The following is a 26,737-nucleotide window of genomic DNA, read 5'->3' on the forward strand; positions in this document are numbered from 1 at the left end:
GGAGGGCAGGATGGGCATGGCGAGGGCAGGATGGGCATGGCGAGGGCAGGATGGGCATGGCGCAGGAGGGGTGTCCACGCTGCCGGGCGCTTCCCCGCGCGGTCACACAAACCTTCCTTGATGGAGCGGGACAAAGGTTTTGTTCTTCTCCCAACACTGCAGCCTTGTGCGGCCGCGGCGGGCAGCGGCGGCAGGCAGCAGGCAGCGCGGGCCCCGTGCTCCCACGCCACGGCGCGGAGGGGGAGCTTCTCCTCCTTTGTGTGCTCCCGGCCAGAGCCGCGCCGGAGCATCCAGGGAAGGGCCTTGGCAGGAGCCGCGGAGGACAGCGGCCAAGGTCCGCTCTGCTCCGGCACAGCCGCCACCGGCTCGGCCTCGCCACGGGAGCCGAGCTCTTCATGACGGAAACCCGACCGGAGAGCATCCGGAGCGGGGCCGGCAGCCGCGCCTGGGGCCGGGGAGGACGGCAGCATTGGGGACAAGGACACCCGCGCCCCGTTCCCCCCTCGGCGCCCGCTGCCGGCCATGGGAAACGGCATGAGCCAGGTAACGGGGAGCGCTGGGGCGGCCATGCCGGGGCGGCTTGCCCCGGTGGCGGCGGCGGGACGCGCTCTGCGGTGGCAAGCGGCGTTTCAGCTGCCGGCACCGCATCCCAGGCGGGCTCTTTGCTGCCGGCAGAGCAAAACCGGAGGAGAAGCAGGCGGGGACGCTGCCGGCAGCGGGGGCTCGGTCCGACAGAGCCCGGGGCTTGTGGAGGGCAGGTGACAGCGAGCCCCTCCGAGGGAGGGGGGATCCTTCAAAGCCAAGGCGCCGGCTCCCGGGAGCCCCGTGTGACCCCAAACCCTGCGGTCTCGCACTCCCTGCTCAGCGGGGCCGGGCGGTGCGTGGGGCTCAGCGCCACGGGGCGCAGGGGACGGGCACCCTGTTACGGTTGTTGGAGATTTTCCCTGTCACTGCTAACAGAGAATTCTCCCTGCAAAAATCTCCGGGTTCTAAGCTTTAAAGACCCCTCCTACCCCCCCCCCCCCCCCCCCAGCCATTCAGTATCTGGGGAAGGGCCCAGTGCTGCAGACTGTTCTGCCCCGTTATCCTCCAGTAAGAGCGGGTCAGAAGGGTGCTGGGGACAGGAACGTGTCCTTATGCATGGCTCGGTGTCCTGCCCTTGGGAGCTGCCCTTGCCTGCTGGCGCTCTCCCACCCGCTCCTCCCAGTGCCTCAGCTGCAAGCTAAAGGTTCTCTGCTGGTAGAAAACCGAGCTAAAATATTATGAATCATAAAGAAAACCCTCTTCAAGCTGTTCAGGCAAGAGAAACGTTTTCAGACGTGGGCAGTGCGATAAGCGGGAGCCCAGCTGTGCTGGTGGGAATCAGCTCTGCTTGTCCAGGTCCTGGGCACCAAACATCACCTGGGGGAGAAGCTGGAGAGGAACCAGCTGGACATGGGGTGAACAGCCCGGGAGCCTCACTGCACAGGCTGGGAGATAAGGAAGTATAAAATAGCTCGGGGAAGGTGTCCTCCTCGTGCATCTGCAGTGCTATTAACAGAGGCATCGTCATGTAATTATCTTTTCATCACGAGGAGTGGAATTTCCCAAGGAAAATAAGATGAAGACACAACGTCCAGAGCGAGCTATTCCTGGGCTGTTGGGAACAGGCTTCCTGCAGCACAGAGAGAGGGGAGCAGAGCTTGGGGCTGGCATGGGGAGCTGCTGCATCCCCCGCTGGCTTCCCCATGCCTGTTGCTCCCTGTCCCTCGGGCCGCAGGGCTTCCACAAGTCACGGGTAGAGCCCAGGGCTGTACGAGGCGTACGCTGCTTGCTGAGCTCAGATAAAGAAGTTTTGATGACAAGGAAGAAGAGCAATAAAAAAAGCCACGGTTGGCTTGCAGCACCCATGAGGGTGCCAGGGCCGCATCCAGCCCCGTGTGTTGGATCCTAGAGCAGTGGGAGCCCCTGAAGCACACAGGATCAGGGGCACTGGCTCTGCTCCTGCCCTGTGCATGGTGATGGTTCATTAATGGCAGAACTTTGGCCTTTCAGCCAAGGCCGCTGCCTCCCACGGGGGTCCTGGCGCGGTGGGTACCATGGCACAAGGTCACTGCTCACCTTGCCCTTCCCCTTGTGTCCCACAGATCCTGCCCGGCCTCTACCTGGGGAACTTCATCGGTAAGCAGAGCCCTGCAGCCACAGAGATGTCCTCCAGTGGGGAGCTGGGCTTGAGCTGGTGCCTCCCTGCCTGCTGCGCCCTGCCAGCACCCTCATGTGCTCTGCCCTGTGCTGGGTTTGTGCTGGCAGCAGTGGGAGTGGAGGCATGGGGGGAAACAGGAAGCAGAAACCTTCCACCTCCGCTTCGGTTGGGGTGATGCACCCCAGTTTCACAGCTGTAGATGCAGGAGGGGGCTGCCACCCTCCGGAGGGAGTTTCTCCCGGAGGCAGAGTCACCCCTTCTCACACCAACCACTATTTTAAGGAGTTTTCATTCTCCAGGGGCTATTCATGACCACGTCCTGGCATCTGCCATGACAAACCGGCATTTATTAGGGCTCCTGCCTCCCTAATGGCTCTTTTGGCAGCTGGATTCCTGCTGGAAGTGTGAGAAAGTTTAAAACCGCTGGTGGGAATTGCCAAGACGATGTCATTGGAGCCAGAGCAACAGCCCTAGTCAGGGCACCGTGTGCTCCCCATGGAGCACGCCGGGATGGGCTGGGGGAGCTGTGGCTTGCTGGGAGCAGAGGGGCCCAGGTTCATCGTGGGGGATCCTGCGAGTGGGCTTTTGGCCTGATGCCACCTGAGCATCACTCTGCCAAGCAATGCAGTGAGGACAGAGATTTCGGGCCTCCTACATGAAGCTCTGACTGCTCGGAGACGTTTTCTCCAGCCAAAAGCTGTTCCAGCCGCTGTAAGCCTGGATGCCAGTGTCACCAATCACTGTCACTGCCTGCCCGCAGCGGTGGGAAAGTGATGGGCACCGTGCAAGGCCCCACAATGGTCCCCAGCTCCATCCCCACATGCAGCCAGCCCTGCGCACCCGCAGAACGTCCCTCTTGAGACTCCCTCCTATTAAAATTCACATCACGCTGTTGGCACATCACGGGCTGGGCTCCCGAGCCAAGGTTTTACACCACGTGAACATTTACAAACCCAAAGCAATGAGATGGGAAGCACTGCTCCTCCTCTCAGGCTGGTCACGGCATGAAAGGGAGACAGCTCCAGAGCTGCCCAGCCAGCAAGAGGAGCATGTTCCCCTCCCAGTGTAACCACTGCTGCGCGGGCCAGTGACCAGGACCACAGACTGGGATGTGGAGCGTTAGCAGGAAGCAGGTCATTCCCCAGGCAGCTGAGGAGGCCCGGTTCTGTGCGTGTAGCAGCAGAGAGGGCACAGAGCGCTGCAGTCACTGCTCAGGTGTGCTCCGCAGACCCCTCAGGTGCTAAAGCACTCAGGCAGAGGGAGCTGAACTCATGGCTGATACAAACCAGTGCAGCTCCACTCCCACAGTTGACAAAGCAAACCCTGAGGTTGCAGCGAGTCCCATTGCCACGTGTGTGTTTGCACAGCGGAGGTGCAGGCAGCGCATCTCCTCCGCACACTGGGACAAGCGCAGGCAGGAGCTGCTGGCTCCAGAGGAAGGAGTTTTCCGTTCAGGTGTGAATCCTTACCACAGCAGAGCAGCAGGGCCCAGTGCCCTCACAAGGAGAAGGATCTGGTTTGGTATCACAGGGTTTGGGCTCCAGGTTTCCAGGGTGCTTCTGAGTGGTTGCCTGTGTCTCGCTGCTGCACGTGGCGGGTGTGATGCTGGAGCAAGGCTTTGTGTGCTGGCTGTCTGCAGAAGCATGGCAGATGTGCTTGTGGGAAGGGTAAGAAATGAACACATGCTAATATCTAGTTTAATCCTTTAGATGCCAAAGACCTGGAGCAGCTAACCCGGAACAAGATCACACACATCGTTTCCATCCATGAATCTCCCCAGCCCTTGCTGCAGGTAGGGTCCTGCGCCCCAAGCCACCCTGTAGATTGCCACAGCTCCTTCCATGCTGCAGCATCTTCCTTCCCCCCAAGCACCCCACAGCACGTGCACCTCTCCCCGGTCAGTGGTCCCAGAGGAGCTGGGCAGCCAGCCCGCATGGGGAACTGGCCCTTGTGTGCTTTAACCCAGCCCTGAATGCTAACGGGAAACAATTTCCAGCTTCATCTTGTTTCCCACCCCCTCCCATGAGCTGCCTGTCCCCCACTGCCCTCCCCTGCCAAGAGATGCTGTGTTTGGGGCACAAAGCTCCAAAGGCTGGCTGCAAGCACCCATGACACCCCAGCCACAGCACCCACATTCCTCCTCTCCCTTTTGTGTCTTCCAGGACATCACCTACCTCCGCATCCCCCTGCCTGACACCCCTGAAGCCAACATGTGAGTACCCTGGGGATGCCAGGGCTGGCCTGGGGAGAACTGGGAGCCGCAGGGCAGTCAGGGCCGAGGTGCTGCCTCCGGCTCCCCAGGCGCAGGCTGATGTCCCAGTGCTGGGGACCAGCTCAGGACCATGCCAGCATCGCAGCTCAGTGACTGCTGGGGAGCAGGTCCTGGCCCAAGCGGGAGGTGCCTGGAGCAGGTGAAGGCTGTGGAGCCAGCCAAGGGTGCTGGCAGGGCTGGAGGTGTGAGCAGCCAAGCTCCTGCTGCCCCAGCCCAAGTCACACGAGTCCCAGGGCAGCCCCACACATCCCCAGCACAGCGTCCCCATCCCCAGTATGGCCTGAGCTGGCCCCTGCACCTTCCCTTGGGAAACAACAGCACCGAGCTGCTCAGGTCTCGGCAGCTGCAGGCAGTGCCTGTAAAGCAACAGGCAGTTTATGTCAGTGCTTCATCCCCAGACACGCAGGGCTGCTCGGCCTCCAGCCTAAAAATCCCCTTCCACCCCTGAAGTCCTTATTCCATCTGGTTTGTTTCTCCTGCCAGCAAGAGGCACTTCAAGGAATGCATCACTTTCATCCACCAGTGTCGCCTGCACGGAGGGAACTGCCTCGTCCATTGGTAACGTTTCCTTTCCCATGCCTGATGTTGTGACCCCCCCCCCCAGCACAACAGAGAAGATCCAAGCCCCCAACCCCCTGAGCAAAGCCAGCCCGTGCCAGAGGGCCCAGTGCCCATGGATCCACCCTGGGCTGTGGCTTGTGACTCAGACCCAGCGGGATGGGGCAGCTCCTGCTACCGCTGGGCAAGCAGCAGAGCAGGGTTTGGGGCAGGCAGCCAGGCTGCAGCCGCTGCTCTCGCTGCCCCGGGACCAGCGGGTATTTATAGGCCCTGATGGAGAGGACCTTGGAAGGGCTCAGTTCTCCCAAGCTCCCGGAGAAGAGGCACTGAAATAGCTGGGGGTGAGGGAAGGGGCAGGCGTGGGGCCCGGGTGCGCTGCTGACAGCGGCCCTTTCCCTCGCCAGCCTCGCTGGCATCTCCCGCAGCACCACCGTGGTCGTCGCCTACGTGATGGCCGTGACGGAGCTGAGCTGCCAGGAGGTGCTGGAGGCCATCAGGACCATCCGGCCCGTGGCCAACCCCAACCCCGGCTTCAGGCAGCAGCTGGCTGAGTTCGGCGGTGGCGCAGCCCGCAAGGTGGGACCGGCCTCTGCCCCCCTGCTCTGCTCCTCAGCAGGGGCCGGGAGCAAGGATGGATCCCCACGGGACCAGGCTGCTTCTCCGCTCCCCTTGTGGGCAGGCTGGGACCTGCCCTTGGAAACAGGCAGCTTAGTTTGCTTCTTCCTCCTTCCGCAGGTCCGCAGGCACCTGAAGCAGAGGTATGGGGCATCCCCTTTCAATGATGAGGAAGAAATAAGAGCTTTGCTGCCAGCAGGGAGAGGGGGACCCTCCAGGACAGAGGGAGCACTGCAAGGACGGGTCCCAAGAGGCAGAGACATCAGGAGCACAACTCCCTTCCTGCTGCGGGTGAAGAGGACGTTCTCCTGCATCCCGGCTTGTCTGAAGTGACCCCAGCCACGGGGGAGGAGCGAGAACCACCCAATAGCCTGGGAGAGACGAAGGAGCCACTGCACAGGGGGCTGTGCAGGGACCCACACCGAGCCCAGCTCCTTCTTCTCTTCTGGGGTGCGAGCGTGCCATCCCCTGCCCTGGCTCCAGGCAGGGATTCACATGCACTGCTGGGCTCCGCAGCGCTCGGTGGGCTCAGCCTCTTCACATCCAGCATCCTGGGGACGCCTGGTGAGAGGCACCGGTCTCTGTCCCACAGAACCACCAAGGGGGTCCCCCGTGCCGCGGGGCCAGCACCCAGGGGATGCCAGCAGCAGCTTTAGCACCTGGGTACCCGCTGCACGGCCCTCGGGGCGCACAGGGCGTGGGTTTCCCCACCAGCAGCACAAGCTCCCAGAGCAGAGGTGGATGTGGAGCAGGGGCACGGGGTGCATTAGCAGGTAATGGCACCACAGCAAGGGGCCAGCTCCAGCCCGGCCAAGCACAAGCCCTGAGCGAGCACTGTAGCTTTAGGAGCCCATTGCACCCCATTCCCACCCATCCCAGGGCACAATCTGTACAAAAGGTGGGAACTAAGCATTTAACCTGGCCAGACCTCACTAAAGCAGAGCCTTAAGCCATTTTGCTTAAAGACTTTCTATGGCCCCCCAGTAATAAACACCTTTTCTCCATGAGCTGCCTGGGGCACAGTTGTACTCCCCTTCGATAGCCGGGTCAGAAGGGGGATGCTGAGGAGGAAGGTCCCAGCATGGGGAAGGTCTGGAGGCTGCTAAAGCAGGCAGCAGTGGGCTGGACAGAGTTGGCTGGGGACCACCCTGCTGCCTTGCAGGCAGATTACAAGGGGGGGGGGGGTGGGGGTGTCAGAAACCCAGGTGCCACAGCAGGGCTCTCTATGGGGACAGGTTCTGCTCCAGGAGGGCACTCACATGGAGCCTGTTTCACTGCAGCCCCTTTACTCACCAGGTCCAGGAGCCTGCAGAGAGCCTGGCACCAGTTGAGCACGCCAAGCACCAGCTCCTCCCCTGACCTGCCCTATTTAAACCTTTCCCTGGGGCCCAGCCCCAGGTGGGGAAGATGCTGGGGATGCCCAGCTGGGTCATCAGCACCTCTGCTGGGAGCCAGAGCATGGTTCTGGGGTCCCTGTCACCCCTCTCCCACAGGGAAACGTGACCCTGAGGCGAGACAGGGACAAGGACAAATGTCAGCTGTGTGTGATGGGGGGCCAGGGTGAAAGAGCTTCTCGGAAAGCAGGGCCTGCCAGCTCCCCGGAGACACCAGCATGGGGCAGAGCGTGCCCATCAGTAACTAATAATCACTGCTTCAGCCCCGCGTGGCGGCTGAAGGTGAGCACCCAGCCGGGCATCCCGAGGGTCCCTTGGTGCCCACGGCGCTGGTGCTGGGGCAGTGCAGGGCCTCGCATGCTGTGGGAGCTGCAGGGGATGCACCGAGTGCAGGGCAGGAGGGGCTGTGGTGGTTGTGCTGTTACTCCCGTCGGCTCTGCCACACCGAGCTCCACCTTTTGGCACCCTAAAGCTCCCTTTTGTGTCTGGGAGGGTAATTGAGGAGGTGCTGCAGCAGCTCCTGGGAGCCCCGAGGTTCCTGTGTGGGCAGCTCCTTGCCAGAGCCTCAGGTCCATGGCTCCTGCCTCTGCCTGTGGGGCTGGTGCTGCCTTGGGGTGACCCAGACAGGCCTGGAGCCCGATTCCCACCTTGCTGGACAGGCACTGAGCCCATGGAGTTACCTGCACCCTCCACCGCGGGGTCCCACTCTCCTCCAAGCTCCCTTATCCTCAGGCCAGGGCCCTCCAGCACCCTTTACCCCCCTCCCAGCACGCCAGGACCACGCACCCGGGATGGATGTGTGCCTCGTACATGGCTGCACCCTCCTGTCAGCCCCATGCCGGGGCACACTGTGGCACAGGATTTCCCTGTTCACGCTGTGAACCCACTCAGAGCAACAGCACCTCCAGGAGCCCAGCTCTGCAGCACAGCAAAACGTGTTTAGTCTAGCAGATCTGGTTTGCACAACTGGAAAAGCCCAGGCGAGGGCAGGGCGAGCACGGAGTTAATGTTTGACTCCTTCGGAAGCTCGTTTTAGCATAAAAAGTTTAAGGGTTAAACAGCTTCCCCTTTCCTGCATGAAGCACAAACGGAGCTCTGAGTACTCCGGAGCATCCTCACTGATCCCGGGGTAATCAGATCCCACAGGTCCTATGGGTCACACGAGATGAAATCCCTGCTGATAGGGGCTTATCCCGTCAGGCTGGGGCTGGCTGTCATTGTCCCCTGGCCTTACATGTAAGCTGTGCAAGGCGCTGGGAGAGGCTGTGCTGACCCCCTGCCACCGCCCTGCTTCCCAAGGGGAGATGAGGATCCTCCATCTGTGAAGGGGCCACTGGCAGGCTCAGTAAGGACAATGAACACCTCTGTGTGCCCCATGTGCCATCGGGGCCACGTGCCCACACCCCCATGTCCTTTGGGAAAGCCCGGGGCTGAGTGCTGTGAAGCTGCTTATTCATTTCAAGGCTCCACAGCCCTGAGCGTGCCACCACTGCTCCTCCTCCCTGCGAGAGGCGACTTTGACTCAGAGCTGGAAAGGAAACCCAACGGGCTGCTAAAGGAGCCCTGGGGGCTGCAGGAGGGGCAGAGCCGGGTTTCCCCGTGCAGCCACACGTGGCTCTGCAGCAGTCATCACAGAATCGTTGAACGGTTTGGGCTGGAAAGGACCTTGAGATCATCCGGGTCCAGCCCCTGCCATGGGCAGGGACACCTCACTCAGGGTGAAATAACTTCCTCCTAAAAGGATGGCTGGGAGGAGAGAGGGATAGACACTGCTGGTAGCTGTGGCATAGGGGAAGGATGCCCAGGAGCCAGCCGGGAGCAATGGGGCTGCTCGGGACCCTCGCGGGGCCCAGTCCGGCCCCGGTGCTGACACCCCCCATCCCCGCAGAGCAGTGTGGGTGCAGGAACCGCTCCCTGAGGCATAGGAAGGTGCCCAGAAGCACCGTGACCACGGGCACCGGTTCTGCCCGGAACCCGGGGCCAGCGAGGGATGAGCCAGGCTCCACCCCTGGACCCCCGCAGCCCTTGGCACTGCTCATCTCGGCTCTTCCCACCCAGCTCCCGTTCAGCTCAGCACCCAGCGCCCCGCGGGGCACATGCGAGTGTTAGAGCAGAGCAGAGATCCGGGAGATGGGGCGATGTCCCTGCCCACAGCAGCCTGGAATCCCTGTGCCTGGTCCCACGGCTCCACACACCCACGGGCTGAGATGCTGGTCCCACGGGAGGGCACGGCCCGGAAACAGGAGGCTGGGGGAGCGGGTCCCTTGTCCCCTGCGGGGAGTGCGTGTGGATCCTGAAAGTCTGAGAGGGGGCACCCGGGAGGGGCGCAGGGGAGTCCCTTGTGCATCCTGGTGCCAGCGCCTCTCCCGTGCACTGCCCTGTTCCCTAGCCCATGGATGACCCTGTCCCCCCTCCCGTGGCAGCCCCGTGTCCCGTCCCCCCGTCCCCCCCCCCCCGGGCTGGCAGCCCAGCGGAGCCGGCAGCGTCGGGCGTGAAAGGGAAAGTGAAACCGGATCCGCGCTTTCGTTTTCTCAGCCCCAGCACGTTCCCGGGCCGAGGGGCCGCGATGGCGGCGCCGGGGGGGCCCATGCGGCTCAAGGAGTGGCTGATAGCGCAGATCGATAGCGGCCGGTACCCGGGGCTGCGCTGGGAGAACCGGCACCGCACGCTCTTCCGCATCCCCTGGAAGCACGCGGCCAAGCAGGACTACCGGCAGCAGCAGGACGCGGCGCTCTTCAAGGTACCCCCGGATAGCAGTGAGCCCCGCTCCCCGCTCCGGGAGCACCCCCGGGGTCCGCCACTCACCTGTGGGTGCACCCTCAGGGCTCCCCATTGCCCAGCTCCTTCTGCTGCCCTGGGACCCCCCCGTTTGGCTCTATGAGCACCCCTGGGACCCCCCCTCCCCGATTCCATGTGCAACCCTGGGGCTCCCCATTGCCCAGCTCCATGTGCTCCCCAGGGACCCCCCAACACCCAGCAGGCCCCCTGGACATACAGCCCCAGTTGCCCCCTTCCCCCCTCCCCCCCCCCCCATCCCAGTGGACCTCTTGTCGGGAAGAGCAGGGGCCGGGGTGCTGGCAGCCCCCATAGCACAGGGCGCCCTCTGCTCCCCCAGGCTTGGGCCATCTACAAGGGGAAGTACCACGAGGGCACGGACAAGGCAGACCCCTCCACATGGAAGACTCGTCTCCGCTGCGCCCTCAACAAGAGCACCGACTTCCAGGAGGTGCCCGAGCGGAGCCAGTTGGATATCTCCGAGCCCTACAAGGTGTACCAGATCGTGTCCGACGGCACCTGGGCTGCAGGTACGTCCCTGCCACCCCTCCTCCTACGCTGGACTTGGGGCTGATGCCTGCATTCTGCTTGTACAAGCCCCATGTCCCACAGACACCACCCTTCCCGGAGAAGAGAAGGTGCTAGGAAGACCTTAGAATGGTCTTCCAGTGCCTAAGGGGCTACAAGAAGTCTGGAGAGAGACTTTGTATAGAGGCCTGTAAGGACAGACCAAGGGGAATGGCTTTAACCTGCCCGAGGGGAGGCTGAGATGAGCTCTTAGGCAGAAGCTCTGCCCTGTGAGGGTGCTGAGGCGCTGGCACAGGGTGCCCAGAGAAGCTGTGGCTGCCCCATCCCTGGCAGTGCTCAAGGCCAGGTTGGACGCAGGGGCTTGGAGCAAGCTGCTCCAGTTGAAGGGGTCCCTGCCCGTGGCAGGGGTTGAGGCTGGATGAGCTTTAAGCTCCCTTCCAACCCAAACCAGTTTGGGATTCAGTGATTCCTCCCCACTCCTTTTCCTCTCTGGGTGTCCCCGGCAGGCAGGTATCTCCCCAGGGGCTGCTCCTGCTGTTTGCTGGGAGCTCATCAGGTCTCCTTGCTCTCCACAGGGAAGGATGGTGACACACAGTCCCCAGCCAAGGACCAGCAGGTGAGCCAGGCCCCCGGAGCTGCCTGTGGGCTGCAGAAGGTGAAACCCCCAGATTCCCTCATGGCCCCCACTCATCCCTCCCCACCGCTGCTCTCCCCAGGACAGCACCGTGGGGAGCCCAGAGGAGGATGCCCAGAAGGGCTCAGTGGAGATGTGCCAAGTGTCTCCATTGCCCCTTCTCTCTGCCCACCAGACAGAGCAAGGTGAGGAGGGTCCCTGGCAGCTGGATGGGGCTGGGGACAGGGGGCACGCGCTGCCCCGTGGGAGGGTCCCAGCTCCCCACAGCTCTGCACCCTGTCCTGCGTGCAGGCAGTGCCCACGGGGATGAAAACAAGGGCTGGGGCTCCGTCCCTGCCCCACATTATCATGAGGGGCTTTAGGGGCCCAATAATGAGCAACAGGAGCATGAAGGACCCTGCTGCCCGTCTGGCCCGGGGGCTGGAGCCCTCGGGATCCCCTGGGGACAGCTGCCCATGTCCTTTGGCCACCTCATCTCTGCCCTGGCCCAGGCTGCCGCGTGAGGGGAGTCATCTACAGCTGGAACCGAACCCACGGCCACGTCCTCCCCAGGCCGCCGCCCTCCCTCCCCGCGGAGGACATCAACCACTCAGGTAGGAGCCGCGCTGGCCGGGCAGTGCCCCCCGGTCCGCGCTGCCGCAGGCTGACCCTCCCCTCGCCCCAGACTCCTGGCTCCACGTCCGCCTCTACTACTGGGACTTGCTGGTGAAGGAGGTGACGACGCGCACGGCCGAGGGCTGCCGCATCACCGCCCGCCCCGCGCCGGCCGGCAGCGAGCGGCTCTACGGCCCCTCCTGCATGGAGCAGATCGAGTTTCCCCCGCCGCGGGCGCTCGGGGGCAGCGGAAGGGTGGCCGGGATGACCGACGTGCTGGAGCGGCTCCTGCCGCACCTGGAGCGCGGGGTGCTGCTGTGGGTAGCACCCGAGGGCGTCTTTATGAAGCGACAGTGCCAGGGCAGGGTGTACTGGAACGGGCCCCTTGCCCCTCATAGGGATGGGCCCAACAAACTGGAGAGGGAGAAGACCTACAAGCTGCTGGACACGCAGCAGTTCCTGCAGCGTAAGTGCCCACTTGCCCTCCCCAGGAGACCCTGATCCTGTGGGATCCCCGTGTCCCCTGACGGTGCCGGTGTCTTGCAGAGCTGCGGGGGTACCTGAGCCACGGGCAGCCCATGCCGCAGTACCAGATCCACTTGTGCTTTGGGGAGGAGTTCCCCACCAGCGCTGGCCAACACTTCCAGAAGCTCATCATGGCCCACGTGAGTACACACTGGCGCTCACAGCATCCCCGCGCCGGGCACCGGGACCGTTGTGGTACCCAGACCTGCATCCGTCCTCCATCACCTCTGTGCCCCCGCAGGTAGAGCCGGTGTTTGCCCGGGAGCTCCTCCATCACGCCCAGCGCATGGGGCCAATGCTGCTGCGTGACTGCCTCCAGCCCTGCGCCCCCAGCCCCTCCAGCCACATCACCCACGTCCTCAGGCAGCTCTGCCAGCCCTGAGCCCGGGCAAAGGGAGGGGAGAACCCAGGCGTGACAAAGCCTCCAAGCAGGATGTTCATCCTCCCCACGGCCCTGCTCTGGTGGGGGGGGGGGCTCAGCACAGTGGGGCTGGATGCAGTCCGGCACTGACAGAGGCGGCTGATGTCAACAGCCTCCCTAGCATCACCGTATTTATTCCCTGTGAGCCATCCAGGTGGGATTTGCTGTGTTGTTTGATGAGCTGGGGCAGAGCCAGCTCTGCCCTCACTCCTCGCAGCACCAGGACTCACCGTTCGCAAACCTTAGAAATAAAGGTTGTGTTTTGGTACCTCTGGCTCCAGTGGGGGGGCTGGTGCTGGTCTAAGGGGGGCAGAGGCAGCCGGGGGTGCTGGACTTGTTCCGCCGCGAGTCCAGCCCCTTGGTAGGGATGCAGGCAGCAGCGGGCTGCCCATCAGCTGCTCTGCTGAGCCTGTCTTCGGAGGCACTCAGTGCCCGTGCCTCGATTTCCCCTGGTGAACGGAGTAAGAGGGCTCCTGGGAGGTGAGGACTGTGCTGTAACCTTGAGCACGGTGTGGGGACCTGGCACAGAGCAGAGGTCCAGCACAGTGCAAACCATCTGGCACAGCCCCAGGCTGGGAGAAAACAGGCTCTGGGGTGGGCAGGGGGCAGCAGCCCCATCCCCATCAGCAGCCCCATCTCCATCAGCAGCTCCATCCCCATCAGCAGCTCCATCCCCATCAGCAGCCCCATCCCCATCAGCAGCCCCATCTCCATCAGCAGCTCCATCCCCATCAGCAGCCCCATCCCCATCAGCAGCTCCATCCCCATCAGCAGCCCCATCCCCATCAGCAGCTCCATCCCCATCAGCAGCTCCATCCCCATCAGCAGCCCCGTCCCTATCAGCCCTGTCCAGGTCCCAGCTGCACAACGTGGGCAGCTCAGGATGAGACCCAGGTCTTGGGAACTTGCCGTGGGAAAAGAGGCTGGGGGACCCGGGGACCATACCAGGGGCTCAGCCAAGGCCAATACTGCCCATCTCTGCCCCGGGGCCGCCGGCTGCTGGCCGCAGGCCTTGGCAGTGCATCCGTCCGTCCGTCCGTCCGCCCGCAGGGACCAGCGCTGGACGCCAGAGCCCTGCTCCGCCCTGGGAGAGGAGGGGCCGTCGGCGGGTTTTAACGGCCGTGCCGGGGCCGGGCGGCAGAGCCGGAGCACCGCGGCTGCCGGGAGGATGCAGCCGGACCTCCCCGTCGGCGACACGGTGCTGCGCAGCCCAGCCGCCCCCGAGCCGTCCGGCGGCCCCTTCCCCAGCGCCGAGGCCACCAAACCACCCTACAGCTACATCGCCCTCATCACCATGGCCATTCAGAGCGTGCCCGAGAAGCGCATCACCCTCAGTGGTATCTACCGCTACATCATGGGCCGCTTCACCTTCTACCGGGAGAACAAGCAGGGCTGGCAGAACAGCATCCGCCACAACCTCTCCCTCAACGAGTGCTTCGTCAAGGTGCCCCGCGACGACAAGAAACCGGGCAAGGGCAACTACTGGACGCTCGACCCCGACTGCTACAACATGTTCGAGAACGGCAGCTTCTTGCGGCGTCGACGGCGCTTCACCAGGAAAAGAGGCCTCCGGGATGCACCGGGCACCGATGGGGACGAGGGGCGCGGGAAGCCCCCGAAGCAGCGGGCACGGGGGCTGCTCGCCGCCCCGCTGCCCGAGGAAGGGAAGGCAGAGGGGGGCTACCCCTCACCGGTGGCCACGGGGCGCCTGCCAAGCCCCACCACGCTGCCCGAGGGGGCCGGAGTGCCGGGGTGCGCCGAGCCCTGTGTGCGGGGGCAGCCCCCCAAGGCCAGGCAGCCCTGCCTGTACCTGCCGGACGCGCCGCAGCCCAAGGGGCCGTTCCTCGCCCCCCCGGAGAGCCGCCTGCCCAAGGACACTGCCCTCGGGGGGCTCCCGGCCGCGCTGCAGCTGCCCCGGCCAGGTCAGTACGAGCGCCCGGCGCCGCACGCTGCGCTGCTGCCCGCCCTGCTGCCCGCCCAGCACAGGGACCCCCAGCAGGACTCGGCGGCCCCCCCAGGCACCCCCCCGGGGCAGCTGGAGGGTGAGGAACCGGCCCCCCCGGGGCTGGGGCCAGGCCAACCCTTCGGGCAGGTGCCCCCCGCCTTCCCCAGCCCCCTCCTGGGCACGGGCAAGCCCCCCCCGTCCTGCTTCTTGGAGGGGGAGGGCTACGCGCAGCCCCCCCTGCCCGTTTTCGGCTCCTTCGGCCGCTCGGGCCCCGAGGCGCTGGGCAGCAGCTACCAGTGCCGGGTGCAAGCGCTGAGCTTCTGCGTGAAGGAGCGGCCCTGCGGCACCGCGCTGGAGCATCTCCTGGCCGCGGCGCCCCCGGCCCCCGCTGCCCCCCGACAGCCGCCCTTCGGGGCCGTGGGGCCACGGGCGGGTGAGCAGAAGGAGCCGTGGGGGCCGGGGGGGGCGATCCCGCTGCAGGGGGGCAATGGGTACCCCCTGGGGTTGTCCCCTTGCCTCTACCGGACACCCGGCATGTTCTTCTTCGAGTGAGGGACCGGCCCCCCGCACCGAATAAAGCGCATTCCCCAACGCTGCCTCTGTGGTCTCAGTGCCCCGCTCGGGGTGGGCAGGGGCGAGCTGGGGGCCCTCTGCCCCACCCTGGGCGCTGGCTGGGGCACACGTGTCCCCCAGGCCACCGGCACAGCCTTCATCTCCCCTGGTCCCTCCAGTGCTGATTTCTGGGTGGATGCGGTGAGGTCGCAGGGGGACAGGGCATGGCCTGGGTCAAGGCACCTGCATCCAGGTCCTGTGTCCCTGGGAGATGCTGGGGACAAGGTCCTGCTCCAGCGTGGAGCCAGGAGCATGCGAAGCCCTGTCCTGGGGTAGCAGGAGGGAACCACATCCGTGAGGGGCAAGAGGATGTGCTGCAGCAGGAATGAGCTCCCACGGAGCCCTGCTGCTGCCTCGCTGCGCCTGGGACCACTCAGAGCGCCTGGATTCTCCCATGTGCCACACGTGGCACAACCGGCATCAGCCTCAGGACACGGCCCCGGCAAGGTGCTGGTGAGGTGGTGGCATTCTGCGTGGGGCTTTCTCTGCCGGGACAAGGATCCCTCCCCACTCTGCCCCAGCTCAGGGCTGTGCCGGTGTCCGGCTGGGGTCCCACCAGGACTCTGCAGACACCCCGAGGCCAGCGCACCCCTAGAGCCCGACTGTGCCAGGGGCTGCGGTGGGAACGGGCAGGGAAAGCGGATTCCTCCGGTCTGAATCACACCGGGCGGCTGCTGGTGAGGAGGCACCGGCTGAGTCACCGCTGCCGGCACCGGGCTGGGCACCGGGGAGGGCTTGAGGGCACCGGGTGGGCAGGGTGTGACCCAGCCACCAACCTCTTTCCGCTGGAGCAGCATCTCCTGCAGTGCTGGAATAGGGGCAGAGCGATGCTGCCAAGTGAACCCGTGCCCCCATGCTGCCCACCCCAGACTGGGAGAGGACCCCACGGCACAGCAGCCCCAGGCAGGCACAGGGGGAGGATGCTGGGCTGGGGAGCGCATCCCATGCTTATGTGGGGAGCGGGTTTGGGGCTCCTCAAGCCCAACGGGACCCCAGTTTGGCCAACGCCGGGGGTCTCTGCGGGGGCTGCGCTGGCACCGAGGGACGGCGCTTGCGTCACTCAGGGACAGGGAGCGCTGCGGGCGCGTCAGCCCCGTTATCAGCCCCCAGACGCGGGGCCATGGCTGCGTCCCAGCCCCGGGCAGGGCAGGGGGGGCGGCCCAGCCCCGGCCTCTCTCTTCTCCCGTTTTAGTCCTTCCCTTCCCCAGTGGAAAACAATATTTGAGCGCCTACATCATGCTGGCGGCTCCGGCGCGGCGAGCGCGGCTGACCTCAGCCCCCTCCTGCGCGCTCCCCGGGGGCGCCGGAGGAAGCGAGGCCGCGGCTGTGCCCAGGGGCCGTCTGGTTCCCAGGCAGCGTGGCCAGGCCCCGGCTCCCCACGGCGCCTGGGAGCACGGGGACGGGGTCCCTGCCCCGGGAGCAGCGCGGCACCGCATGGAGCATCCCAGTGCCCCGCAAGCTGCAGCCCCCGGGGACGGGCAGTCCTAGCGCTCCCCTCCTCGACGCCCACCCCAGCTCAGGGCTCCGGCTCTCCCTGCTCCTCCCTCGCTCGCAGTGGGTGGCCTGGCCCCCAGCCCGCTCGCCCGTTCCCAGCATGGGCCGCACCGTGGATGGGGCCTGGGCTGCACCTGGTCCCAGGCTGAACCTGCTGCCGGTGGTGCCGGTGCTGGAGGTCTGCCCGCTCCCGTTCCCTCCCTGCGGGACCCGGTGCTTGTGCAGGCAGGGTGGGTGCCATAGGGATGGGTGCAGGGATGGGGAAAAGCTGAGTGCTAGTGCTCAAGGCTCCAGGATGGATGCTGTGGGCACTCATGCGAACACCCCAGACTGAGCCAGGTGTATGTGGGGGTGACCAGGACACCCCATGCAAGGGATGGCACTGGGTGCTATAGCCTTTGCTGGACCAGGATCAGCCCTATCCCTGTGACCACTGGCCCCAGCAGAATGTGTCCCTTCCTCAGGGTTCTGGGGGCTCCCGACCCGTGTTCTGCCCCTCATTCGGGTGCATGGGATGCAGCCACAGCTGCTTCCACAGGTGCCAGCCCACAACCCCACTCTCCTGGCTCTGATGAAGGCACAGTGAGTGCCCCTGTGGGGTCTCAGGGCAGGAGAGGCTGGAGAAGTGGGTGGGGTGGGAGGGGTGGGGGTCCCTTACCCGGTGTCTGGGGCACTGGGATGTGCTGGTGCCTCTGCATCCCTGTGCCGTGTCCGGGAGCAGATCCCCCAAAGCAGCTCAGGATGCCAGGAGCAGCCGTGGGTGAGGGCCTGGCCGGGAGCCCCATGGGCCACCCCACGGCAGGGCCCTGCAGCCCCCGGGGCCAGACAGGAAGGAGACGTCACCGCCGCGGAGCGTAACTCAAACCAGATGGGGCCGCGCTGGCTTCCAGGCCCGCGGGGTGGTCACCGACAGGAACCGGTCAAAGGCTGCCGGCAGGAAGCGCCTGGGAGGGACGCCCGCGGAGGGAGGCAGCGGCAGGGCCCCGGCGGCCTTAACTGCTTCGGGGCTGGCTGCACCCGGGGGACGGGGGCACCTGCCCCACACCAGCCCTTACCTGGGCATCCCACCCCACACGGGCAGATGCTGAAGCTGGGAGGACGCCTTCGACCACCCTTCCCCTATACCCTGGGGTGTTCAGACCATTTCTGCACAGCCGTGGCCCTGTTCTGTCCCCTCTGCTCTGCGGACAAGACATCCCAGCCCCTCCCATCCCCTGCTCGGTTATCTGCAGCCCTCAGACTGCGGTGGTGAGGAGCAGAGGCACAGGGAGGTGGCCGGAGTGAGCCCCCCAGATCCCAGGGAGGTGGGAGGGGGGTGGTTGCTGCGGGAAGACCTGTACATTTATTTACAAGACAAGAGCCAGGCAGGACCCCACGAGAAGTGTCCCCCGCCCGATGGGGATGAGCCCAAAGCCCCCGGTGGGGCTGGGGGTCTGGTGCCACCCCCGGTCTCTGCCCAGGGTTCTTCCAGCAGGCGCAGAGGGCACAGGCAGCCCTGGAGCAAACACACAGCCCTGGCCGCAGCAAAAGCCAAAGCTGGAGGGCAGGGGAACCCCAGGACCCTTCCCCACCAGCCGCCATCCCCGCACGGGCAGGGCTAGGAGCTGCAAAGCCGTGGGGATGCTCCTCCTGCAGCCGCACCCGGGAGCCCCGCGGGCGCGGGCAGAGGGGAAGGGGTCCGGGCTGAGGCGGAGGAGCGGGGTCAGCGCCGGCTCCCGCAGCCCGGCCGGTCCCGGGAGCCCCGCTCGCGGCCGCCTGGCAGTTCCGCTGTGTTGGTGGTCGGGCTGGAGCGGTGCTCGCAGGAGCGGGGGAGCGCGGTGCAGCTGCTCCGCATTTCCTCGCTCATCTTGATCTGGCGGCGTCGGGGGAAGCAGAGGTTGCGCTGTTCCCCCGCTGGCAGAGCCGGAGGGCAGGGAGGGCAGCAGGAACACAAAGCCTCCTTCTTCCCTCGCTGCCTCCCAGCTGGGGACGGTGCTGGAAGAGCGCTCGCCGCTTCCTCCCTTCCTGTGCGAGCCGCAGCTCGGGGCCAGCTCCGCGCCCGCACGCGTGGCCGGCCAGGGAGGAGGAGGAGGAGGAGGAGGCTCAGCCCCAGCTCCGGTGCCAAAGCGCTGGGGTGAGGGTCCACGCCTGCCCTCGGTGTCCTCACGCCAAACCGCAGCGCTGGGAAGGGCGGCTCAGGTTCCAGAGACAGCGAAGGCAGCGCAGAGCTACGGCATTTACAGGCAGAGTGGGCAAGCCTTGGGTCCAGGGGAGCAGCGAGGGCGCAGGGCGGCTGCCGTGGTTTAAACGCAGCCAGCAACAAGTACCACACAGTCCAAAAGCAGGACAGCAGCTCAGGCCGTGGGGCTCACGCCAGACCAGCCTTTCTCCTCCAAAGCCACAGGAAGGAAGCCCAAACGGAGCAGAGATGCCGTGGGTTTGGCATTGCGCAGCCAGGCCAGGGGTGAGAACGGAAACCACCGCTCAGGAGCAGCCTCGCAGTCCAAGGAAATCCAGTCAGGAGCATCGGCTCAATGGGGATGGGCAGGGATGATCTGGCATTCCCAGCAGCAGGTCCCTGGGGTGGGATGAGCTCGGTGCAGCAGCGGGTGCAGGTCAGGAGCCCGGTGGTGTCCCAGCCCCGACGAGTCCCACAGGGGCTGGGTGCCAAGGCAGGTGCAGCCCCAGGAGCACAGCAGAGCAGCACCCATGGAGGCGGTGGCGTGGGGCACGGAGCAGGGGTGCAGCACTTGCCACAGTGACACGGGATCCAGAGCATCATCTCGCAGCAGCACGGGCAGGGCTGAGCAGCTCCAGCCCCTGGCCCCACAGTGGGAAGTGAAGGACCCCAGCAGGGTCCTGCTGCCGTCCAGAAGCAAGGGTGACGTGAGACCCTCTGAAGCGGTTCCTCTCTGGCCTCGGCCCAGCGCGGAGCCCTCGCTCAGATGCCCAGCGCCGTCAGTGACCCCGAGCTGGTGATCTTCTTGAAGCGGTTGGCAGCGCACACCCCGATGAAGTTTTTCTGTGAAGGGGAAGCAGGGGCTGCAGCGCCGGAGGCTGAGCCAGACCCTGCACCCGGGGCTGGGGACAAGGGGGCAGCCACCCGGGCACAGCCGAGGTGCATGGGGTAGGAGCACATGGCTGATGCTGGGGCTCATCCCCTACCCTGTCCTGATGCTGTTCCTGCCCCTAAAAGGTGCTCTTGGGATGGGCTCAGGGGAGATGACCATGAAGGGACCAACACTGATAAGGATCCCACCGTGGGGGCAACCACACAGGGGACCTGGGGCTGGGGAGCCCTTTCTCCAAGCTTAGGAGGTCAGAGAATCATAGAATAACTGGGTTGGAAGGGACCTTCTAAGGTCCAACCCCTTGCGACGAGCAGGGTCCCACTGCATCAGGCAGTGACACAGACCCATCCATGTCCCCAAAGCCACCCACCAGGACAGGTGGAGTCTGGCACCCCCCCAGCACCACTGCCCCTCTCCAGGCTGCCCCCCCCGCACCTTCCAGCGCCGCCGCATGACGTATTTCTTGAGCAGCACTTGGGACTTGAGCCGCCGGTTGCAGCGTTTGGCCTTTTCTGCCAGGTTGTTGAGCCAGGGATGCTCCAGGCACTGGCTGGCGCTCATCCGGGCGCTGGGGGCAAGAGGAGCAGCATCACCCCCGATCAGGCCCTTCTCCAGCCACCCAGGAGCCCCAGAACCCCATGAACCAGCCAGAGGGGTGGGACCATGGCTCACAGGGGCTGGGCAGGACCCGGAGAGCTCAGCACATCCTGCCTGGGGCAGGTGACACTTAGAGGGACACGGGGCTCTGCTGGGGACAGCCAGCAGCAAGGGCAGGGCACCGTGAGGCTCCGCTGGTACAGGACATCAGGAGATGCTGCTGGTGTGCGATACCCAGGGGTGGACACACAGCTTGGATGCCACCCCAGGACCCCCATGGCCGCTGCCAGCCCCGCACCTCTTGTCCTTGATGATGAGGTTTGAAACGAAGTCCTTGGCCTCGTTGGAGACGCTCTCGAAGGTCTCCTCGTCGAAGTACCAGTTGGCAGCCAGGACGTTGTTGAGCGTCTCGGTGTCGTTGTCACCCAGGAAGGGGGAGAGGCCACTGAGCCTGGAGGTGCAGGGGGTGAGGAGTGAGACCCCCCCAGGCTGCAGCACCTTCCAGACCCCCAGAATGAGCCAGTCTGGCCAAGGGCTGCCCCAGCCACACATACACTGTGGCTGCTGGCACCATATCCTGCCTGCAGATGTTGGTGCAGACCCCAGTGCCCTTGCCCATCTCCCCATTCAGAACCCACCAGCACCCCACTAAGCAGCCAGAACAGCTCTGCTCCCCAGCCTGGCACCGGCAGCCCCGACGTACAGCATGTAGGTGATGACACCCATGCTCCACATGTCCGTGGTGTAGGAAACCTGCTCGTAGTTGACCACCTCAGGGGAGAGGAATTCGGGGGTGCCGAAGTTCACCTTCAGCTTCTCCTGGGGGTTGTACCTGCATCCGGGGTGTGTGTGGGGGGTGAGTCAGCAGGAGAGGAAGGGGCTGCTCCCCCAAACCACTGCTGCCCTCTCCAGCCCTCCTGTGCCAGCCAGGGAGAGCCAGGCCTGGCAGCCATGGCCAAATCACAGCCCAGAGCAGCACCCTAAAGGGCTGCAGGGTTGCAGGATGGGAGGGAGACAAGGAGAAGGGATGGAGCTGACCTTCGAGCCAGCCCAAAGTCAATGATCTTCACCATGTGCCCAGTGGCAGCGACGCAGAGGATGTTCTCAGGCTGTGGGGACAGAGACCATTGCCCCACTGCCAAGAGGAAACATGTCCCCAGTGCACGGACCTGGCAGCCCAGGGGTACTGTGCTGTCCCATCCTCTGCCCCCCGTGTCCTTGTTGTCAGCCCCCAGCCCCACACCTTGAGGTCGAGGTGGAGGACACGCATGTGGTGCATGAAGCGGATGCCCTCACAGATCTGCCGCACGAACACCATGCAGTCCACCTCCGTCAGCTGGTAGTCATCATCGATGATGCGCTCGAAGAGCTCACCGCCCTCCACACTGCGCGGGGACAGAGAACGGGCTCACCCGGGGGCCCTTGCGCACCCTGGGGACCCCAGTCCAGCCCCTCCATGGGGATGCTGGTGTAGAGGGAGGACACCGCAGCTCCTCAGGGTCCATAGAACTGCTTGGGAAAGACCTGGGTCACCTCCACCCTCAACACAGCCATGAGAGAGGGAGATGCTGTCCTGGCCATGCAGAGCCTGAGGTTGCCTCTGGGCCTGGAGTGAGCCAGGGAGGTGCCCAAGAGGGGACAGGCAAGGAGGGGGACATTCCCTGGGGCCAACCCCTTCTGCTCGGTCAGGGTCCAGCACATCTGCTCCATCTCTGGAGCATCCCCATGGTGGTGCCCCTCACCCAGGCATCAGACCTCTCACAGCACTGCCCCAGCACTCACAACTCCATGAAGAGGATGATCTCCCGCGGTGTCTCGATGGCATCGTAGAGCTGGATGAGGTTGCGGTGGTTCAGCTGGTTCATCACATCGATCTCCAGCAGCACCATCTCCTGCAGAAGAGCCCCATGATGGTCAGTCCTGGCCACCGGCACTGGCACAGGCTGTGCTGCAGCATCGCAGACACGCAATGCGTGACACTGGCACCCACCACCTAGGCCATACCACTTGCTGGTGGCACCATGGCCAGGAGGTGCCCCCACTCTGGCATCGCTCAAACCTTGTCCTTGGCACCCTGCTTCCGGATCACTTTGGCCGCCAGCTTGAGCCCCGTCTGCTTCTCTGTGCACGTGTGGACTTCACCAAACTTGCCCCTGGGGAGGGAGAGAAGGTGACGCCACCACCATCAGCCACCCAGGCTGATGGAGACCCCCACCCTGCGCGCCCATCTGCACCCACTCTGCCTAAAGCACCAACCCATCATGACAAGGTAAGTCCCATTGACCCAGAGCCACTGCCCAAGGCAAGACAGCACTTGGGCAGTGCTGGGGGAATCCCGGGTGCCCCCCACTTTCCCTGGGCCCCTCCTTACCCCCCCAGGATCTCCTTGGAGCTGAGGTTGAACTGGGAGCTGATGCTGGCAGACCGCAGGGTGACGATGCGGTGAGCAAAGGGCGCTGGTGGCGGAGGGACATCATCTGCCCAGAGAGGAGGGTTGGGGTGAGCAGGGGAACTGCCCGGACCCCGCTGGTGGGCACCCAAGGATGCCCTGGGCTGGGAGCACATCCAGGTGCTGGGTGAAGTGAAGCACCCAGTGGCACTGCCCAGCCAAGCCTGTGGGTGCAGGATGCGGCCAGGTACCGAGTGTCCTGCTGCAAATCAGGGTCTTCTGAGTGCCTCCTGCACCAGGGGATGGAGCATCCCCTGACGGCACCCTCACCACTGCCCCCAGCATCACCCCGCCGCATAGCACCCAGCTGCACGGCACCCACCCCGCCGCACACCCGCTCCCCACCATCCCGCATGTCACGCTCGCCCTCTCCAGGCCACGCTGCTGCGTGTCACCCTCTCTGGGCCACCAGCCCTCCACGATGCGCGGCTCGCCCCAGCACCCAGCCCTGGGCCCCCTTCCCCAGGCGAATGCAGGAGCCCCACACGCACCCCCAAGCCCTGCGGCCCCGCAAGGGCAGCGCTGCCGGGCACGGGGACACGCTGTCCCCTGCCAGCGGCCAGGCGGCGGTTGTCACTCCCGGGGCTCCTCTTCCTCCCGGTGCCAGGCTGAGGCCGGAGCAGCTCGGGAGGGGACACGACGCATTTAGCCCTGTTTACAGTGAAACAGGAGCTCGAAGGCCACGGGGCAGGCGACGAGCCAAGAGCATGAGCAGGCAGCATGGGAGGGCAGCGCGGGCAGCAGGCAGGGCGCGGGGACCCCCCGGCTGCTGCCCCACAGAGCGTCCCGGGGTGCGGGGACAAGGCAGGCGCCCCGCAGCCTTACCCAGTATCTCGAAAGGGTCTTCCTTCCCGAAGTCGGGGGTGAGGTAGGGGCTCGGGGGTGGCTCTGCCTCCGTCGAGGACGGTTGTCCCGCAGGGCCAGGCTGCTCCGCAGCCCCGGCGGGGCCCGGGGCCTGCCCCGTGCCACTGGGCAATGTCCTCTCCTGTGGGGTGCCGGGGGGCTGCTCCGGGGGCTGCAGGTCCCCCTGGGCTGCCGGGACCGGGCCGGGCTCTGCCGGACCCTCTGCGGGCTCCATCCCCGTGGTCTCCTCCTGTATCACATCCATCGCCGGCCCCTCCGTCCAGGGCTGCTCGCCCCTGGAAGCAGGAGCAGGACATGAGCAGAGCCGAGCCCGCAGCGCCCCGAGCCCAGCGCCTCTGCCCGGCGGGACCCGGGGCGCAGCGGGGGACGGGACCCACCCCAGGAGGGTGCGGGTACCTTTGGCAGGCGGCCGGGCAGCTCAGGCTCTGCAGCAGAGCCGGGCGCGGGGGCTCGGCGCCCCTCGGCTGCTGCTTGCCCGTCCCCTCCGCCTTTGCCGCTCGCTCCCCTTCACCCGGGGCCGCAGCCGTGGCCGCTGCCTCTGCGGGCTCCTCGCCTCCATCCCCGGCCTCTGCCGCAGCTGGGGGAGATTCCACCTCCGCAGCTTTCGCCCCTCCATCCTGAGCCTCCACAGCGGCCGGAGCCTCCTCCTTTGCGGGAGCCGTGGCTTCCTCCTTTGCAGGCTCTTGCTTGCCTCCATCCTCAGCCTTCGATGCCGCTGGGGTTTTTGCCACCTTTGGAGCTTTCTCCCCTCCATCCTGCACTTCTGCAGGAGCCGGGGCTTTCTCCTTTGCAGGCTCTTCTTTGCTTCCACCTTGAGGCTTCTTTGCAGCTGGGGTTTCCTTTGCCTTTGCTGCTGCCTTCTCTCCATCATGAGCCTTTGCAGCATCGGGGGCCTTCTTCGCAGGACCTGTGGATTTCTCCTTTGCAGGCTCCTTTTTGTCACCCTTTTGAGCTGTTTTTGAAGCTGAGGCTTTTTCTGCCTTTGCCACTTGTTTCTCTCCATCCTGAGCCTTTGCAGTAGCTGGAGCCTTCGTCTTCACAGGTTTTTTATCTGCGGGGCTTTTCTCTGCCTTTGCTGCTGCTTTCCCTCCATCCTGGGCTTTCACAGGAGCTGGAGCCTTCTCCTTGGCACCAGATGTGGGTTTCTCCTTTGCAGATTCTTTGCCCCCATCCTGAGCCTGTGTTGCAGCCAAGGCTGCCTCCTTGGTGGGTTTTGCCTTCCCTTCTTCAGCCTCCGCTGCAGCTGGAGCCTTCTCCTCCATGGGCTCTGCTTTCCCACCACCCTCAGGCTCTAACCCACCAGGGGCTTGCTCCTTCGTGGGCTCATCCTTCCCTCCATCCTGAGCCTCTGCTCCAGCCGGGCCCTTTCCTTCTGCGGGCTCTGCCTGCTCTCCTTTGGGCTCTCCTGCAGCCGGAGCCTTCTCCTCCCTGGGCTCACCCTTCCCTCCATCCTCAGCCTTTGCAGCAGCCGGAGCCTTCCCCTCCACGGATGCTGCCTGCCCTCCTTCAGGCTTTACTGCAGCCGAAGCCTTCTCCTTCCTTGGCTCATTCTTCCCTCCATCCTGGGCTGAGGCAGCATCTGGCGCCTTCTCCTCTGTAGGTGCTGCTTCCCCTCCATTGTGTCGCTCAGCTGAAGCTCCCTCTGCCAGCGCTGCCTTCTTTCCATCCTGGGGCTCTGGAGCAGTCGGAGCTGGCTCTGCCTTCCCTCCTCCAGCCTCTCCTGCTGCCTTCTCCTGCCCAGGCTCTGCCTTCCCTCCACCCTGCAGCTCGGTGGCAGACGTCTCCATACCCCCTTGGGGCTGGGCAGCCTGGGGGGCCCCTGGGGCTGCGCTGCCCTCTGCTTCGGGGGGAGCGGTGCCACCAGCCCCCCCAGCAGCGGGCACGCTGCCCGTCCCACCGCCCTGCTCCATGGGGATGCTCCGGGCAGGAGGCGGCTGCCCTGGGGTGCTCCTGGCTCAGCGAGGCTCCTGCTGGAGAGAAGAGAGGAGCTGAGAGCCCCGTAGACCTGCAGAGGGGCACAGCGGGACCCGGGCAGCGGCTTTGCTCCCGCAGAACAGGGGCAAGCAGAGGCCACCGAGCCAGGGTGCGTGCCACGAGGCGGTGGCACAAGGCTGGTGGCCCCGTGTGGCTGCGGGTCCCTGCACTGCCCCATTGTGCCCCGGTATCTGCCGCTCGGTGACCGACCGGGGGCCCCACACCGGCACCTGTCGCTGCCACGGAGCCTCCGGAGCGCAAACAGCCGCCACGGTGCCAGATTAGGGCCACGTCCCTCGATGGTGGGGTAGGAGAGAGCGGCTGCGGGGTGGGCAGCAGGCGGGGTGGGCATCCCTTGCACTGCCCGCCCCAATGGCTCAGCCCTGCCCGGTGGTGCCCACAGCTTCTTTCTGTGCCCTCCCCACCCAGGGGACCTGTTGATGCCAACCAATTGCCTCCAAACCAGCACCCGATCCCCAAACCCAAGCTCTGTCCCGGGCTCCGCTGCTCTCCCTGCGCTGCCGCCCCCGTCACCCTGCCCCAAAACACCCCCTGCGCTGCCTGCGCAAGCACTCGGAGACCAGCACAGACCCAGAGCAAGCGCGCCAGCGACCGCAGTAAGAGGGGAGGCACTTGCGGGTCTGGCTGGAACAGGAGCTGTAGCAGAGCTGTCTCTGAGGGAGCGGACCCGCAGCTCCCAGCCCAGAGCGGGGATGGAGCCTTTCCTCCCTGGCTGGGGGCTCCCGTGCCCCAGGGCCCCCTCCCGGCCCCTTTACCTGTGCCGGGGCAGAGGGCGGTCAGGCCGGCAGCATCCGCACTGTGGCAGCGCCGGGAGGGAGCAGCCTCTTCTATGCCGGGTGTAACGGAGCCGGATTAGCGCGGGCAGAGGAGGATCCGTTACAGCCGCGGGAGCCGGCCCTTTCCCAGCACCTGTCGCGCTGGAGCCCGTTCAAAGGACACGGCCCTGCCCCGCACAGCACCCCCGGGCGGGCCGGCACCGGCCACGCAGCGCCCCGGGACATCCCCCGGGGTGGCCTGGCCGAGATGGACACAGCCCAAGCAGCCGAGGGCTTCCAAGGCGCCCGTAGGCGACACAAGGTGGCCACTGCCCACCCCTGGGGATGGCAGCTGGGAGCAACCAGGGCTGGCCCCCGGGCAATGCGCTGTGGCCAGCTCCGTCCCCTCGGGCATCAGCCAGGAGCACAATGTGGCACCCAAGGGCATGGCCACAGGTCCCTGGAGCAGAACTGACCG

At 65.4% G+C, this 26,737-nt stretch overlaps 3 protein-coding genes across 3 annotated transcripts; 2 read left to right on the forward strand and 1 right to left on the reverse strand.

The window, feature by feature from the left end:
* The first annotated feature begins 108 nt into the window (after positions 1–108).
* On the forward strand, positions 109–12,766 carry DUSP15 (dual specificity phosphatase 15). Its single transcript, XM_065691924.1, has 16 exons — positions 109–543; positions 2,127–2,160; positions 3,892–3,974; positions 4,345–4,394; positions 4,938–5,012; positions 5,417–5,588; positions 5,748–5,956; positions 8,321–8,612; positions 9,411–9,761; positions 10,137–10,326; positions 10,900–10,940; positions 11,041–11,143; positions 11,450–11,551; positions 11,623–12,018; positions 12,099–12,217; positions 12,319–12,766. Exons 1-16 carry the CDS (start codon positions 523–525, stop codon positions 12,457–12,459), a joined length of 2,379 nt encoding a protein of 792 aa, XP_065547996.1. The 5' UTR covers positions 109–522; the 3' UTR covers positions 12,460–12,766.
* Positions 12,767–13,306: 540 nt separating this feature from the next.
* On the forward strand, positions 13,307–15,034 carry FOXS1 (forkhead box S1). The gene has a single exon (XM_065691745.1). It carries the CDS (start codon positions 13,382–13,384, stop codon positions 14,993–14,995), a length of 1,614 nt encoding a protein of 537 aa, XP_065547817.1. The 5' UTR covers positions 13,307–13,381; the 3' UTR covers positions 14,996–15,034.
* A 4,435-nt stretch (positions 15,035–19,469) lies between these two features.
* MYLK2 (myosin light chain kinase 2) lies at positions 19,470–25,419 on the reverse strand. Its single transcript, XM_065691925.1, has 11 exons — positions 23,906–25,419; positions 23,471–23,784; positions 22,568–22,673; positions 22,256–22,349; positions 21,979–22,088; positions 21,440–21,581; positions 21,235–21,305; positions 20,900–21,028; positions 20,495–20,647; positions 20,035–20,167; positions 19,470–19,550 (listed from the first exon to the last, which is right to left on the reverse strand). The coding sequence occupies exons 1-11, from the start codon at positions 25,417–25,419 to the stop codon at positions 19,470–19,472; spliced, it is 2,847 nt and encodes a 948-aa protein (XP_065547997.1).
* Between the last annotated feature and the right edge of the window lie 1,318 nt (positions 25,420–26,737).

This window comes from Lathamus discolor, chromosome 11 (assembly GCF_037157495.1).
Source record: "Lathamus discolor isolate bLatDis1 chromosome 11, bLatDis1.hap1, whole genome shotgun sequence".
Taxonomy (NCBI): Eukaryota; Metazoa; Chordata; class Aves; order Psittaciformes; family Psittacidae; genus Lathamus; species Lathamus discolor.